The 18,758-nt window shown below is 36.7% G+C and overlaps 1 protein-coding gene across 6 annotated transcripts in view; it reads right to left on the bottom strand.

Moving 5' to 3' along the window:
• The window catches only part of LOC127450927 (septin-9-like), a 145,737-nt gene that overhangs the window by 17,388 nt on the left and 109,591 nt on the right, over window positions 1-18,758 (bottom strand). For all 6 annotated transcript variants that reach the window (XM_051715417.1, XM_051715416.1, XM_051715415.1 and 3 more), the window contains 4 exons: window positions 13,382-13,570; window positions 8,921-9,049; window positions 8,650-8,731; window positions 8,356-8,493 (listed from right to left, as the gene is read on the bottom strand). In XM_051715417.1, the coding sequence (XP_051571377.1) occupies window positions 8,356-8,493; window positions 8,650-8,731; window positions 8,921-9,049; window positions 13,382-13,570 (538 nt within the window). The remainder of the gene's footprint in view (window positions 1-8,355; window positions 8,494-8,649; window positions 8,732-8,920; window positions 9,050-13,381; window positions 13,571-18,758) is intronic.

Here is an 18,758-nt window from a genome sequence, read left to right as displayed (position 1 = left end):
TGTGATATGGATGGATGGATAGATGTTTATGATATGGATGGATGGATAGATGTTTATGATATGGATGGATGGATGTTTATGATATGGATGGATGGATGGATGTTTATGATATGGATGGATGGATGGATGGATGTTTATGATATGGATGGATGGATGGATGTTTATGATATGGATGGATATTAGTGATATGGATGGATGGATATTTATGATATGGATGGATGGATGTTTATGATATGGATGGATGGATGGATGGATGTTTATGATATGGATGGATGGATGTTTATGATATGGATGGATGGATGGATGGATGGATATTTATGATATGGATGAATGTTAGTGATATGGATGGATGAATGTTTGTGATATGGATGGATGGATGTTTATGATATGGATGGATGGATGTTTATGATATGGATGGATATTAGTGATATGGATGGATGGATAGATGTTTATGATATGGATGGATGGATAGATGTTTATGATATGGATGGATGGATATTTATGATATGGATGGATGGATGTTTATGATATGGATGGATGGATGTTTATGATATGGATGGATGGATGTTTATGATATGGATGGATGGATGGATGTTTGTGATATAGATGGATGGATGTTTGTGATATAGATGGATGTTTATGCTATGGATGGATGGATGTTTATGATATGGATGGATGTTTATGATATGGATGGACGGATGTTTATGATATGGATGGATATTTATGGGATGGATGGATATTTATGGGATGATGGGTGTTTATGATATGGATTGATGGATGGATGTTTATGGGATTAATGGATGTTTAAGGGATGGATGGATGGATGGATGCTTATGATATGAATGGATGGATGTTTATGGGATGGATGGATGCTTATGATATGGATGGATGGATGTTTATGGGATGGATGGACAGATGGATAGATGTTCATGGATGGATGTTTATGATATGGATGGATGGCCTATGTTGGGTTCTATTTCTTAATTGTATTATAAAAAAGCAAAATGGTCTAAAGCAGTGGTTCTCAAACTTTTCAGGCCACATACCACCTAGTCACCACAAAAGTCCCCCAAATATTTTTCAGCATTTAAAATGCAAATAAACAAAATTATGATATGCAATTTATTTAGCATATTAATAACAATATTCTGTTATACTTTATTTTACAGTATGTGTACTTTCAGTATACTTAGTGTATTTACCCAAGAAAGTACTGAATAATATTAGGTAACTGCATGTACTTAATATGGGTTAAGGTTAGTACCTAGTAATTACTGTAGTTGTTGTGATTATATAGTATGAAAATGTATAACAGTACTGTAAAATAAAGTGCTATCCAATATTCCTTTAGATGTTAGACACTCATTGGTCCCTTGACTGGACTTTTTGCAGATCATATTCATCAATATTTTTGGTATAGACTCTATTCAGGTGGCCTGCTTTTATCAGTTAGACCAGAGCACTCCTAATATTCATGCTGCAGAGAATGTCTCCTAATGCAGTTCTAGTCCTCTGTGAGAATATCTGCGTATGTGATGATATACTCTATATATTATTCTGAAATCCACTAGAAAATATCATGCAGTCTGCCAGAAATAATGCAGAAATGTTCAACAAAGTCCTGGAAACACGGCATACACATTGATTCTTTATCAAAGACAAACTCCAAAACAGACCACCCACTAAATCTGGCAAACATATTTTTTGGATACAACAATGAAGTTTGCAAAAGAACACAAATCCTTCATGTAAACAGTAGCTTCTCAAGAGGGCAAATAATATTTCAGTTCAGTACATAAAATGTTTTAAAATTCCAAATAATTTATGGGAAAATGTTATTTTGGTTTGGAAAGATGGTGGTTTTGTAGGTGTTATATTGTTAAAAATCTGCCCTCCCAGACAAAGGTCCAGCAGTAATGTGTTATACAAGGCCTTGTTATAGAGCTGCACGATTCTGGATAAATTGAGAATCCCGATTTTTTCTTTTTTTTTTTTTACCGAGAATAAAGATCACGAATAAGAAAAACGCTTATTTCAGTGATTTACAAAACCTGGACCTACGTGTATTAAACAATCACAGCACCTTGTGATTATTGAAAAAAAAAAATAAAAATAAAAAAATAAATCCTGTTAAAAAAAAAAAAGAAAACTGCATAATAAATAAAAAAACGATTTAACCTGTTTCTCGAGTACTAAGTAAAAAGCAAAACAAGCAGAAAAAAAGCTTCATTAACAGTTCTATGTCCTCTTTGTTAGCCAATATGCAATAAAACACTGTTATTCTACAAAACAAATTTTGATTTAAAAGGTGCAATATGTAACAATTTTCATGTAATATTTGCCTTTTTTTTTTTTTTTTTTGCCAATGTGTGAAGGGCTTATAACGCAACTTAAAAAAAATGAGCCCTTCCCGGACTTCCCAGGTTCCGTATTAAAGCCTGTAGACTGATTTTCATGCGAAGGGAGCGGGTCGCTTTTACCGGGAAAATCCAAAGGATGTGACATTTATGCGTGCTCCCGAAAGCCTTGCCTCAGTGCTTCTCTTCCGCTATTCAACAGCGACAAACTGCAACACTAGGTAACGTTATCTTAGAGATGGAATCCAGCAAACGTCTGGCTCCCAGCACAACACAGACTCCTACACAAACTCAGAGTAAAAAAAATAAAAAATAAAAATAAAAAACATTTATCTACTGAATCCCGTCTGGCTAAGCGGGAACGTGATCGTGGTCGAGCGAAAACTAGAGTGAACAACGGCAGGGCATTTGATTCCTAATTGGCGTTCTTCTTATTGGACAGGTAAGCTCACATAACTGCAAAGCATGTGAAATATAGTGCCATAAGGATTGATCTGTGTAATTTTAGCTAACTTGATCTTGCCTGCACAGTAACTGTCATAAACAACGTTAATCTGTAATTATTCAGCAAGGTAAACTACAGTATCACATGAAATTAATGCTAGACAGTGTTCAAGATAATGCAAAAAGACCCATTCATTAGTGTAATGTAACTTGGTTACACAGAAAATATATACATTGTTATTATAAAACAATAGTGCATCGATATATCAAAATGACAGTTGTGATGGAATCACATCAATACTGAATTGTGTCAACATATTTATAATGTACAGTCTATTTTATAAACAGCTACTGTCATCATCCACCAAATTTAGCTATTAGCTATTGATAAAACTGGCAAGCTAGCTAACGACGACATAGGCTATCGTACAAATGCAGTCAATGTATCATGCAAAGAAAATTGATTACTTAAAACTACAGTCTCGCATATCCAGACCTATATCCACACTTTGTTTTAGCCCTGTTCCAGCACTGGAGAGTCAAATATAATATACAGTCTCAAAGTTTGTAGTAAAACAATCATAACTGTGTAATTTTAATTATGCTACCTTATCTGTCAGCATGATGTCGGTGAGTCATGTTCAGTCTCTTTGTACATTAAATCATTGTTTTGTCCGATGCTCATGTCCCTATGGAGTGTGTGCACGAGCGCGAGCACGATCAACAGGTAGCTGGCTGCAGTTCACTTAACGGCCACAAGTGTCATTAATAACAAGGGTTTCTGAATCTTACATCCTGCACCTTTAAATTAAAACAATGAGGCCTTCAGTGTTTCTCTTGTAAAACTTGCTTCAAGCTTGTAAAGGAATTATTCAAAAGCCAGTAAATAAACAGAACAGAGTAAACAGTGCTTTAAGTTTTTTTTAGCAACAGTAGCAAATAAACATTAAAAAAATTATAATATAAAACATAAAAAAAAAAAGTAATTTAATGCTAAACGAAACTATTTAAATACTTGACACTTTTTACTGTGTGATAGATCTATATTAGTATTGATTTGATGCAGTAAGAATGCCTGAATGCCTATAGTAGACAGCATGCAGCTTATATACATTTAGACATCGCATAAATCTAACATTTTGAAGAATTTGTCCAATCTGTTTATACATTAACGGCTGTGTTTGGTTTATCTCATCAAGACAGATTTAACCCCGTCTGTTTACACTGGTAATTCATTAACAGCTGTGTTTACATTAATATCACCTAAAGAGGGGTATTTTGATTAAAAACAGTGCAGAGTCTCGTGGCTATTAAAATACTGAACAGAGATTATGTCACACTCCTAACTAATAGTGACTGCACCCTGCAGTTTGTAAAGCACTGTGCTGGACAAATGTCTTTGGCCATTGCATTTTAGTTGATTCAGCATTTTGTGCAGGAGCACTGTGTTTTGTAGATGCCATATAAAGTTATCAACATTTAAAAACACATCTTGAAGTGAATTTTGAATTAAATTTGACCGCCTTACAAATGTATGCCACTGGAACGTTAATATACAGTTAATATTGCAGAATCCTTGTCATTTAGAAATGAGATTGCGTGGGTGTCTGAATTGAGATCAGGGGCGGATTTAGTGATTTGGGGGCCCAAGGAAAAGTACAGGAATGGGGCCCTCTTCAATGAAACACATTTAGGGCGATTTTCTCTTAAAGGTCCTGTAAGCCTTTTTATTATTATTATTATTATTTAATTTTTTTATGGAATGGTATGGAGAAAATATTCCTACGCCCTGAAAGATATCAGTGACTACAGTTACAAGGACACTAGAAAGCAGCTTATTGAGAGAAAGCGGGTTATTGCGACATGCACTGAATAGGCGGCATACATTACTCCCGTATACATGTGTCTCGGTCAGTAAGCAGCTTTCTCCACAGCAACGTAATTTTCCTACAACACTTGTGTAAACAACACACATGGCATCTGAGGAAGACTTCACTATTTTACTCTGTTGATTCGCTTTATTTTCAGATATTCCAGAGTTGTTAATAATGTCTGACAACACATTATAAAAACACAATCTGGCTACTATGAACTACAATACAGTATATACCACTACACTACCTTTTTTCTTTCCCACTCTCCCTCTTTCTTAATGCACTTTTCCTCCATCAACTTGACCTTGAATTAACTATATCCAAATTATTAGACTAAAAGTTGACTTTGCATGTTTCCAGAAGGCTTTGATCAACTTTTAGCTTTGAAAACAAAAAGTTTTCTAGATTGCTGTGCAGCAATCTGATCCATTTGGAAAGACTGTTGGAAAGTGTTACCTTAAGACAGGGCTCTTCAACTACTTTCTTGCGGGGGCCAGATTATCCAGATGAAAACTAGTGAGGGCCAATTATATTTTTTTTTTCAGTATTCATTTTAGCTAGCACTTTCATTGCAAGTAACATTTTACTTAAACACCTTTAATACTGTGCATTTATTCATATTAAAATAGTCACATGGTATACTGTATATTGAATTATAATTTAAGGCCTGGCCATAAATTCCTTCATAAGATCAGTCTGAAAAACAAACAGGACTTATACTCTTACAAATTATTTTTGATAAACTTTACTATTAAAAAAAAAAACATAATATAATTTTAACATTTTAGGGCTATTGTTTACAAATTATTAAAAGTGAGGAGAAACATTTAGATCTGCTAAAGTCCTCTCACATTATCAACCCACATATGAAAACAATGGTCATAAAGAAATGTCATGTTTACTTAAGAATGCATTTAAATTTAATTCTTTTTTGAAAAAAAAAAAAAAAAAGAGATCAAATGTCTATTCTTCCATTTATCTATTAAGTCCTGCAAATAATCTGAATTTGCACACAATAGCCAGTGCAGGAGCCAGATATTTGTGTAGGTAATCATTGGCAAAAGAAAAACAAACCGAGTTGATGCTGTTCGTGATTAGAGCTGACTCACAGCTGTATAGAACCAAATATAATCAGGATATTTGCAGGTTCAGTTTCACATTTTCATTTTTTCCCAATCCCTACAGACCCTGAACAGATGAGACATGATCGTTTGACACTTCAAGAATAGTGAATAAAACCAAACTTTTCAGCATTCAACTTTTCGCTGAACGGTCGGTTTTCAAAATCGATTTCTTTTTTTGCTGCCTAAGCTATGTATATGTGCTGACAACATTTGTTACAACTGCGGTGATAATTTTTCCATCTGTAGATTTGACCGCACTCCACACAACCAAGCAATTTTATATAAATACATTTGATTGAAAAAGATGAGATCAAATGCTCACCTAAACGTTGTGATCCACCTTTAGCAAAGCAGTATAACTAAACTATCGCCAGAAAAGCTTAAAAGCGTGCTCCGCACAACTGATGATGGCTGAGTGCTGTTGCATGCGCCACTGAGCGTTGTTAAACTCACCGCTGATTGCTGTGACTCGTGCCTACGAACGCTGAGTTTTGCACAGAGCGCGCTGGCCAGACAAAGATGATTAATGGGCTGGATTTGGCCCGTGGGCCTCCAGTTTACTAGCCCTGTCTTAGGAAGTCTCAACTGTGTTAAAAAAATTTCTCTCCACAAATTCAAACCAAACTGAACTAACAACAATGTAGCTTAAATAGTAACTTGCAACAGAGTATATGGTGAAATCACACAAAACTGTCCGAGCGGTTTGGCTAACTTTCACATGTTTACGAACCTGTGTAGATGCATAAAAACCTTGGAATATTCCACTACAGCCTGATATGAGGGGGAAGGGGGTTGCTTGCACAGATGGTGGTGAAAATAACAGCAATATCAATCATATCGGTGTTGTAACAGTGATATTTAAAATTTCAGCAAACATTATTTAGCATCAATGATAATATCAAAGCATATCATTTTTATTTTTAGGGGGCCCTTGGCTTCTGGGGGCACTAGACGGATGCCTACATTTTCCTAGTGCCAAGTCTGCCCCTGATTGAGACTGTGATCTTTTAACAGTTAATCGTGCAGCTCTACCTTGTTCAAATCAGCAGTGTGGTACCCTTTACTCCAGTGTTTCTCAACTCGTTGGTCGTGACCCAAATGTAGGTCGCAAGTCTATTGGGACTGGGTCACGGACAGCAGGGAGAGAACAATGCCAAGGTTCTCCCACTGAAAATTTGTTGGCGGCCAACCAAGTGAAATTTAGGGCTCTCGATATAAATTTGATGATAATCTTGCATTCAGCTAAGGCTTCTCATTTGCACTGCAATATTTTTGCGGTGCGATTAAAGCTTTCGCGCAAATGTAACGGAACCAGCTTGCGCTAATGATCTGCTCTGCTCCCGGCACGCAAGCACGCAACAACTGGGTTCCCTTGATATTGTGGCACGCAGACCTCAAGATTAATGTGATCCATTTGAATTTTAGGGAGAATTTCCTAGTTTAAATCACCATGGAGGAAATAAAACCTCTCAAACAGTAGGCAGCCCCGATATGCTTAACAGCACTGAGGAGCAAAAGAGCAACACTGTGCATGTGCCGAAATAAAGTATTGTTTTCTGTTACACATCTTCACCTTTACCAAAAAAATGCAAAATTTTTCAGTATTAAAGTAACTGCATATTTTGACAAAAATTTTATCGTTTCATGTTAAATAATCTATTACACAATTTGTATAACAACAGTGGCAGTTATAAATGTGTTGACATCAACAACAAAAATGTCACTTGATTCATAACCTTATACTCTAAAACCATGAACAAAATCAATACATACAGATACATTTTTTACTATGGTGGGATGCCACTTGATGTCCAATGTAAAATCTGGGTCCCAAAGCAAAACCAGTTGAGAACCACTGCTCTACTCAACACCAATTTTACAAGCAAGACTGTAATCTGAAATATGCTCAGCCTCCCTTCGTTTCTAAAAAAAGGTGATGAGAACTGAAGAAAGCAGCATAGCAGTTAATAATTTAATGGGTTTTTTCTTCAGAAATAATTGAAGAACATCACATAATTCTACAAGAGGAACAGTACTGCCTTCTGGAGGACACATAAGGTACTGACATTCCCCACAGTTGTTTTCCAGATAGTTTTCCCTTTAATTAAAAGGAATAAGCAGGCCAACACAAGAAAATGTGTTCCTGTGCACCACTAACTTAACAGAGCTGAAGTTATTTTGTAGCATGAGCAACAAAGTACACTACAATACTCTAACCGTAACCAGATCTTTATTTGACCCAGACACTACATTATACTTTTCTAATGCTTAGAAGTTAATGATGGTATTGCAAGTGTATACATAGACAGACAAGTTCCATCATGCAGCCTTTAGGGTAATCTGCACACAGAGTATCCAAACATCCCACAGCAATTTGCCAATCCTCTCTGGTTCTCAGTGTATGGTGTTTAGACAAATGAAGGTATGTTACAGTTTCAAATGTACATAGATGATCACATGTATGCAACTACAGACATCCACAATAAATCCCTGAAAACTCTACACTACATTCCATTAAGCCCATGTTTGATTGAGCATGTTAGTGTGTTCACTGACCAGTGTCCTGTTGGTGGGATGAAGTATATGCAGCAGTGAACTCGTGAGTCTGGAATCCTTTTCTTCCTGTCAATATTGATCTCTTCTTGCAAGTACTGCTCATACTGGTCATTGATAAACTTCATAATGGGCTGCCAACTGTTGGAAAGAGTTGAAAATTAGAAAATGAGAAATAAATAATTGATCATTATTTATATAAGTACATTAAATCAAGTCAACACTAAGCAACTGTAAACAAAACCCACAATGAACATGGAAAAGTGCCTGGAGGTGACAAACAGATGCGCTACTAACCAGTTCTCATTGTTGATCTGGTCCCCAAATCCTGGTGTGTCTATGACTGTCAGCTTCATTCGAACTCCTTTCTCTTCGATGTCTGTGTGTAAGAGGGCCGATGATAATTATTTAAGCATTAAATCCTTCATGTCCACTTAAGCTTGATAGTTAGGACTTTATTGACTTCTAGTGGCAGATTAGAGACTCTTAAATTCACTGAGTATCTCTAACTTTACAATGGGTGAAAGGCTGTGTATGTATGAAAATGGGTCCGGATATGCAGCTTTACCATGACTAATGGACTTGATCTCGATGGTTTTGGGGATCTTTTCTTCAGCAGTTCCCAGGACAGACTTGCGGCTCACCTTGGACTTGAAGAGCGTGTTCATCAACGTGGACTTTCCCAATCCACTCTGCCCTGTACAAATATACAAAACAATACAAATTAGCATTACAAACAAATAAATAATGTCCATTTTGTTTACATATGAAAGAAATTCTCAATACTGTCATTCATACAGGGAACCTTCTAACATGGAACATTACAAACACACAAAAAACAAAAAATTATAACTTTTTTTATTTTTATAATAATGACAACAGGGCCCAAACTATGAATTTCAAATGCTTTTTATGTTAACAGATATAATAATTAGCACAAGCAAAACTGAAGTAAACTTTAATTGTGAACAATCAATCTTGGGATTTAAAGAATCGATAATTGGGATCGTTCAAAGATGCAGATTATTTGGAAAATCTTTTTTTACCCAGCCCTACAGTATATAATGAAACTGTTTTGCCCTGTTGCCAGACTTATCATTAATTTATATATAATCTTATCTTTTGGTTTGCTCTCTCAAGTTCAAAATGAGCTCTCTCTCTCTGATCTGACTCGGTTAAGTCAACAGCAAGTTTGGCCACACTAACCAAAGGAGCCACATGTGTGAGAACAACTGCAGCCTGGTGCAAGGACACCAGGTTCATTCTGCTGTCTTTAACTGAGTTCATAATTAGTTCCTCTCTAAAACACCCCACATCAATCATTTAAGGATTTTAATACAAGAGCCGTGTACATGAATTCTCTGGGAAGCTAAAGCTGAAACAGAAAAATACCACCAGTTTCCAAAATGTCTAATAGTTTTAAATTAGACTTTATTACCTAAAACTAAATGTGATTTAAGTTTAATCACCTTCATTTACACAGTGGTAATCAGCTAAAGCTTTTCCCTGTCTTCTGTGCCATTTTATTAAATACAGATCATTCTTATTTCCTTACTCTGCTCTCCAACTCCAGCCCAACTAAATGTAACCCATTTAATGAGCAAACCTTATGACTTGAGCAACTTCATTAATCCTAAATGATGAAAAGTTGAAAACCACATTAAAATTACTTCCACTGCTAAAATCTGATTTGATGAGCCACATTCAAAGCCGCTGGGATTGAAAATAGCCGATACACACCTTCACCAGGTAAGTGAATGTGCTAGACTATTTGATCAGAGGAAATAAACAAATACATAAAGAAATAATCAATAAAAATCACATAGACTTTCATTGATGGAGGGACCTTAGGCAGAATCTCATAGAAGCTAATAAGCAACCACCCAGAACACCCTTGCAATCAGCAACACCCTAGCAGCCTCCCAGAACACCCTAGGAACTGCATAGCAACACACTAAACACACTCATAACACCTTAACAAACACATAGCAAAGCCTTAGCATCCACCAACAGCACCCTTGCACTTTGCGAGGAGTTTTGCGCGTTCACATTTATCAGAAAATTAAAAAATCTATGTATGTAATGCATGCTAGTGTCATAGAACAAAGCTGATACATGTCTGGTTCTAAGTACTAGTTAAGTTGAGCTTTAACATACCGCTGTTACTTTAATTAGTTCTCCACATAAGACCATCATGACAAAGTGAAAAATCTTTCGTCTCCTCAAATATGTGGATTGCCAAGAATTGCTTATTACTATTTCAGCTTACACTGAATAACAGCTTCAGTGCACCGGAGTGGTCTTTTGATCAATGAAAATGTCTGTTCGGTGACTGTCAGTTTAATTACAATTCCTAAATTAACTATCTCATTTGTGGCACAGTGAATGTATGTCATTTTTCACTTTGCTAAAGGTGATAATCTAATTAAGCTCATTAGCACAATGCATCTAATAGTCTAAAAATACTGTATAAACTCATACGTTGCAATAGCATGTGTCCCGTAAGCCATACAATAAAACGCATAAGCAAACACCACAAAAACACACCAACATAAAGGACAAACACACAAATGCACATGGAACTACACACAGCCCAACTGTTGGCATTTATTTGAGCACTCTGAGAAAGCCTGCGTGTAATTGCATTGCGTAGGTGTGTGTGGTTAGAAGTGTTATGGAAAATTGACGCTTTGATTACCATAAGCTTGTTTTATTAAAGGTTGAAGCAATTAAATGCCTCCCAAAAATTTATGGCACTCACTTTCTTAAAAAAAAAAAAAACGTCTCTCCAAATCCTTAAAATGCTTAAATTACAGAGCTTTTTTTTATATATATAACAAAGCTATAATTACAATTTTCAATGTGGAAAAAAATGGCACAAAATCTCAAAATAAAATTCAGTCGTCAGATGCTGAAAGGAAATAGTAATCTTATAAAGCTATTAAGAGAAAAATGAAAAGCCTACCTCTCCAGTAGCAGATTATTATATTATTCTTTAACCTCAGAAAATAGTAAACCATTAAAGGTGCAGGATGTAAGATTCAGAAACCCTTGTTATTAATGACACCTGTGGCCATTAAGTGAACTGCAGCCAGCTACCTGTTGCTTGTGCTCGTGCACACACTCCATAGGGACGTGAGCGAGCATCGGCCAAAACAATGACGTAACGCAGAAAGAGACTGAACGTGATTCATGTCATGATGAACGGCATCATGCTGACAGATGAGGTAGCATAATTAAAATTACACAGTTATGATTGTTTTACTACAAACTTTGAGAATGTATATTATATTTGACTCTCCAGTGCTGGAACAGAGCTAAAACAGTGTTGATATAGGTCTGGATATGCGAGAGAGTAGTTTTAAGTAATCACTTTTCTTTGCATTATACAATGACTGCATTTATACAATAGCCTATGTCGGCATTAGCTAGCTTGCCAGTTTTATCAATAGCTGTTAGCTAAATTTGGTGGATGATGACAGTAGCTGTTTATAATATAAACTGTACATTATGATGTCCATCACAACTGACACTTTGATATATCGATGCGCTATTGTTTTATAATAACAATGTATATATTTTCTGTATAACCAAGTTACGTTACACTAATGAATGGGTCTTTTTGCATTATCTTGAACATTGTCTAGCATTCATTTAATGTGTTATTGTAGTTTACCTTGCTGAATAATTACAGATTAACATTGTTTATGTAGGCAAGATCAAGTTAGCTAAAATTACACATCAATCCTTATGGCACTATATTTCACATGCTTTGCAGTTATGTAAGCTTACCTGTCCAATAAGAACACCACCTATTCAGGGTCTGTTTTGATCCCCAAAACCGAACAAAGATCCCTCCAGGAATCAAATGCCCTACCGATGTTCACTCTAGTTTTCGTTCAACCACGACCACGTTCCCGCTTAGCCAGACGGGATTCAGTAGATAAATGTTTTTTTGTTTTGTTTTTTTGGGCTTACTCAGAGTTTGTGTAGGAGTCGGTGTTGTGCTGGGAGCTGGACCTTTGCTGGATTCTATCTCTAAGATAACGTTACCTATTGTTGCAGTTTGTTGTCGCTGTTGAATAGCGGAAGAGAAGCTATTACTGTCTGAGGCAAGGCTCTTGGGGGTGCGCATAAATGTCACATCCTTTGGATTTTCCCGGCAAAAGCGACCCGCTCCCTTCGCATAAAAATCAGTCTACAGGCTTTAACAGGAAACCTAGGAAGGGTTCATACTTTAAGTTGCGTTACAAGCTGTTCACACATTGGCAAAAAAATAAAAAAAGGTGAATATTATATGAAAATTGTTACATGTTGCACCTTTAACAAATTATTTAAATATAGCCATATATATATATATATATATATATATATATATATATATATATATATATATATATATATATATATATATATATATATATATATACACACACACACACACACACGCCATAAAATTAGATGATATGCTGTAGTTAAAAACTGGGCAAAATATTCTGGCATTTTCCAGCTGACTTTTTTTTTTTAATTATAGCATCAAATAGGCAGATTAAATTAATATAAAGCTTTATCGGCAAGATAAACTTGTGTACATTGCCATTAGACACTATACACAGAGATATAAAACATATTGACTTTTAATTTGCTGAAGTTTAAAATCTCAAAACTAACATTTTCTCTAGCTGCCGTTAAGTCTCTATCATGCACACGCTGTGTCTCTCTCGCACTGTTTTGCTTTTGACACTGGTTCAGATCACAGTGAATAAGTGTTTTCGGGATATGCAAAGATATACGTCAGCTTGCTCGTATCTCTCTCACACCTGGCTCACCGCTTGCAAGTGAAGTCTCCATTGTCTGTACAGTACATTCACTCCCGTGTTAATTATGCCCGGGACATGCGAAGCGTGAAATAAATAAGTGTGCACTTTTTAACATTTCTCAGCCCTAGACTTAACATGTAGTAACTGTGTTTTTTACCTTTGCACTGTAGTACATGTGTGTGAACATCAATCAAAGGTGCTACACTTACCCACAACCATGATGTTGAGCTCAAAGCCCTGTTTCATGGCCTTCCTCCTCATCTGCTCCAGGATGGCATCGATGCCCACGTAGCTGAAGTCCATGCTGGGCTTCTCCAGAAACATGGCTGGAGGCATCTCTGATATAACAGATTCTGTCATGATGCTACTGCTGCTGTAGCTTGAAATGACCTCTGACCCTGCAGACATGGAGAAGATGCGATGAGTGCCTGATGCAAATCAAGAAAGTAAAATTATGCTATACTGATTTAAAACCTCATACATACTCCACAACAGTCAACAGTATTACGCTATAGGTTGTTTTATAGGGTGACATAGACAGTCTTTGAGAGACTGTGCTTCTACACAGCTGGACTGTAGACATAATAAACAGGAGATTCTTCTCCAGCCTGAAGCCAGCCAGCACATTTTGACATGTCAATTTAAATAAATATCCATTTATTTGAGGCTTGCTATTGGGCCAAAAAATATTCTCATCCCTCTTCAAATGCATCCATCTTGTTAAAGAGCCCATCTCCACAACATCTACCAACACTCTATTTAGAGCAAGACAGTCTCTAAGAGTAATTCTCATGAAACCTGTCAAAGAAATGTCATAGTCATTTAACCCCAAATCAATACACAAAATATCATATTTTGCATAAAGAAAACGAAGCATTTAAGACCTTTAAGATTTTTTACATTGTGCCACTATTTTCAGGACACCAAAGCACATTTCACCCCCCAACTCTCCTGCAACATGTTGAGGCTAGTCGCAGATGCTACAACATTTTTTTAGAAACAGCTTGAAATCTAGACGTCTTGTCATCAGGTGTAAGCACTGTACCAATGAGTGAGACCATTAGGAGCCAAAACCAATTAAATATAGAGAGAGCACAAGAGAAGGGCCAGGTATTAGGAAGCAGAAGACAAAAAATAAAATTAGAAAATATTTCCTTAAAAAAGAGCAAAGTATTGGGTTGCAGTAGACAAAAAAAAAAAAAAAAAGTACAATAAAATAAAACATGACCCACATCTCCCTACTCGCTGTTTTTATTATTTACAGCTTTTTTAAAAAAAAAAACATTTCCATTGTAAATGGTGCCAATAGGCACAATAACGGGCCAGAACCATTCTGATGCATTTTGGGCGATACATTTGAAACAGGACGACATTGAAGGCAGCTGTAACGACCGGTTTTTCGTCAGTTACGTGCGGATTTAAAGGGAAATAACCATACGATGAACATGCACAATAAGGACCACAGATATGCGCAGCATGCACACTAGAATCTCAGTTACAGGTACCGCACTAAAATAACTCAGAATTCGCTTGTACACTTGTGATCAGATCACCCAAAACGCATCGCAATACCAGTGCACACATAGCCTCAGTTGGGGACGAATGATGGTGTGGTTGAGACACTACAGTCCTATATTGTATGCACCAGCACGATGAAAAACAAGACTGAGTTGCAGAGTGCCAACGTTAAGTCGTGTAGTGTACGCTTGGCTTTACTCATACTCATGTCATTCCAAACCGTATGTCTTCCATGGAACACAAAAGGAGAGGGGCACAATGTTAGCTTCAGTTACCATTCACTGTAACTGCATGACAAAAGATTGCAATAAAAGTCAATAGTGACTGAGGCTAACATTTGGTCAAACATCTTTTGTGTTTCACAGAATAAAGCCATATTGGTTTAGAGCAACATAAGGGTGAGTAAATTACTGAATTTTAATTTTTTGGTGAACTAACCTTTTAAAAGACATCAAAAAGATTTCTCAAAAACACGTGTGGATAATCACTACTAATCTAGGTAACATCTCTACATGAATTTCAAGCAAAAAGCATTTTACTTTTCAAATTTCAGTTTCAGTTTTACCTCTATGCAGCAAGATCATATTACATGGGACATTGAAATAGGACTTCACAAGAACTAGATATGAAAAACCAGATCTCTACAACAACCTTAATAAGAAAAGGCCACTTCCTTTGTGTGAGACCATTCAGTGATGAGACCCTCTTGTTTTGATTAAAACAACACCAACAGACAAGACAAAGTGCTGGTTAACTAAAATAATGTTACATTTTGATGACAACAATTTGACAATCCACAGTAATGTTGATCCATGCGGGGATGAATTTGATTGGATTTTTGCACAACTTTCTTAATTCAGGAAGATGATGCAAGGAAATGTTGGCAAAACACAACCTCCTCTTTAATGGGCTGTTCCACAAAGCTAAACAGAATTCAACGAACCCTCACTGTGGAAAGAGCAGCTATTTAGTGGACCCATCACAAAGCTTGCAGCCCCAAAGCAAGCCCCAAGGGTCAGTGGGTGCTTCCAGTATAAAAAGCCATTTAACACTCTCAAATGCAGTAACTTGACCCACTGGCAGCTCTCAGGGCTCTGTGCAGTTAAGAATGCCTGAAGGTTCCTCTCCGCCCTGTAAGGGCACCCAGCCAACAAACCCACAGCCTCTGGATTCCTTGCTTTACAAAAGATCAACTCATCCCAAGAGACTCAAACCTCTACTGTTACATTACATTACAGGTAAGTCAGGGCAACCGTCAGGACAGTAACCTGTTTTGAACAGTAACTGATACGTCTAGAAAATGTGATCAGTTGACAAGGCGGCAAGACTGAACCAGTGAGAAGAGATGTGCATTTCTCACCTGGATGGTGATAAAAGGGGTTAAAGGAGGGCTTCTGAGAGAATAAGAAAAGTGTAAAGACCAAGGACAAAGCCAAGGAGCCAAGGACAAAGAACCTGCCTACCTGCCAACCACCCAAATTATTTTCTTAATGTATAGGTAACACTATTATCTTAGTGCTGCAACTAATGATTATTTTGATGAATGATTAAGTCGATTACTTCAAGTAATCAATTAATCAAATAAAGGCCAAATTTGATTTCTTATATTTTTTTAATATATTGTGTAAAAAGGGTTTAAAATATAAAAACTACAGTATAAATAGGATGTAGTTTTTCACTGAAGACAAAACAAAACAACTTTGTCCACAGTTTCGATGCAGCAAAACAAAACCACAAAAAAAAAAAAAAAAAAAAAGGCAAATCTAAGAGTTAACAAGAGGTGGCTTGATCTTCACTGAAGTGTTCAAAGTGATCCTGTGCGTCGGACAACATGAGTTGTTTTATTTCTGCTTTCTGCTTTCATTTCAGCCATTTTTCTAATGAGTTTCTGCATGCAAACGTGTACAGTAACATCACTGATGGTGCTTCTCTGTGCACGGCGTACATATCCGAATAATTGATAATGAAATTTGTTGTCAATTATGTCATTAACGATTGTATCAATTAGTTGTTGCACTACTATCATCATTCCTCATGAAAATATTCTTTTTGTTTCCCATTCAGTTATTCCTCTAATTTATGGCTCTTTCCTAGCATCAATTCTGTTATTCATTCCAGTCCAATTAAACACCTCCTTGTACAAACTTGCTGACAAGTATGCACTCCGAGCTTCCTTTTGTTAGCATTCCATTGAAACACAACCCCACAAAGCAAAAAACAAACAAAACCCCTATTAGTATGTGTTACAAACCCTTTTAGATCTAGGGGAATTAGGGTGCAACATTTAAAACACTGTGCATGTACTGGGAAGCAATCACACAAACGAGTTTAATATAAGGTAAAGTATCAGTATTTATTTTTATGGAGAATAATGGGAGAAAAAATAACCAATAATAAGTATTTACATAAATGTACAAATATACAACTTTGAACCAAGCAAAAATAAAATAAACACTCCTAATCTAACCCAACAATTAAACTTCACAAGAAACCCGAATAAAAATGAGGTTAAAAAGTGCATCTAGCTCATTTACAGATGGAAGCTCAGGAAAAAGCTCATACCCGACAGGCAGAATTGGATTTGCGTCTTAAGATACACATTCTTGAGACTGAGGCGGAGAAGCAAGTGAAGATGCGACAGCTAGAGCTAGAAGCTATGAAAATTATTGGCGGTGCAGCCGCGCAGCCCGTTCCCCCTCAAGTCACGAGTGCTCCCGCAGTAGCAGTTTCAAGTTCAGTAACGAACACATTTGATGTTGGTAAATATATCACGTTAGTACCTCATTTCAGGGAAACAGAGGTTAACTCCTATTTTAGCGCCTTTGAACGTATTGCGACTTCGCTCTCTTGGCCAAAAGTAGTATGGACTGTTTTACTTCAATGCAGGTTGGTAGGTAAGGCACAAGAGATCTTTTCAACTTTACCTGTAGAGGAGAGCTTAAAATATTAGGCTGTAAAGCTGGCAATTCTCCGTGCGTATTAATTAGTTCCTCCGGCAGAGGTTCCGAAATCATAAAAAAATTTTGAATTCTACTTTTGTAGAGTTCGCTCGAGAGAAAAGTAATCTGCTTGATAAATGGTGTCACGCAAGTTGATGACTTTGCATCACAGAGAGCTAATCTTGCTTGAAGATTTCAAAGGTTGTCTACCAGAACGTGTTGTGATCTATTTGAATGAACAAAAAGTATCATCGCTGTCATAAGCTGCTGTTTTGGCAGACGAATTTGTCCTTATGCAAAAGACTCTATTTTCTTCACGCACAGATAGGAGCGTAGTAGTTAAATCCTCTCCTGTTTCTGATCAATCTCCTCGAACGAAAGTCATTTCTTCGTCATCTAAAGAAGTTCGGGAGTGTTTTTATTGCCATAAGCAGGGTCATTTAATTGCAGACTGTAACACTTTAAAACGAAAACAACAAACAGTGCAGACGAAAAGTGTTGGCTTGTTAAACGCTGTACATTATACCGAACTATTTAGTTCAGCAGAGGAGGAGGATGTTCCTGATGTGAGTTATAAACCTTTTGTGACGACAGGCTTTATTTCATTATCTGATGATGGAAATGATCAAAAAGAAATACAGATTTTAAAAGACACAGGAGCAAATCAATCTTTTGTCTTAGCAGATGTTTTACCATTGTCAGCCGAATCATATTGTGGCTCAAGTGTTTTTGTGCGAGGTTTAGAAATGGGAGTGGTTAAGGTCCCTTTACATTGTACTTAAAGAGTGCGCTCGTTACAGGCTTTGTGCAGGTTGGTGTACGACCTTCGCTTCTGGTGAAAGGAATAACTTTCATTTTGGGGAATGACTTGGCTGGGGGTAATGTCATGCCTATGCTGGATGGATGCACCAAATATGTGTCTAACTTCTGACGAGTTAGCTAGAGATTATCCGGAGGTATTTTCTGTGTGCAAAATCACTCGCGCACACTCAAAGAAAAAGATTGATAATGTTGATCTGGCAGATACTTTTATGGTGCAGAATCTGGTTGGTGAAGAAATAACTAAGGCTGAGTCAGAGAAAAAGTCTAGTTTAAAAGGTCTAGAGAGTGCACTCGATGATTCCAAGTT

The sequence above is a fragment of the Myxocyprinus asiaticus genome, chromosome 13, assembly GCF_019703515.2.
Source record: "Myxocyprinus asiaticus isolate MX2 ecotype Aquarium Trade chromosome 13, UBuf_Myxa_2, whole genome shotgun sequence".
In the NCBI taxonomy this organism is placed as follows: domain Eukaryota; kingdom Metazoa; phylum Chordata; class Actinopteri; order Cypriniformes; family Catostomidae; genus Myxocyprinus; species Myxocyprinus asiaticus.
Note: the sequence above shows the minus strand (reverse complement) of the source record. Positions and strands in the feature narration are given on the sequence as shown.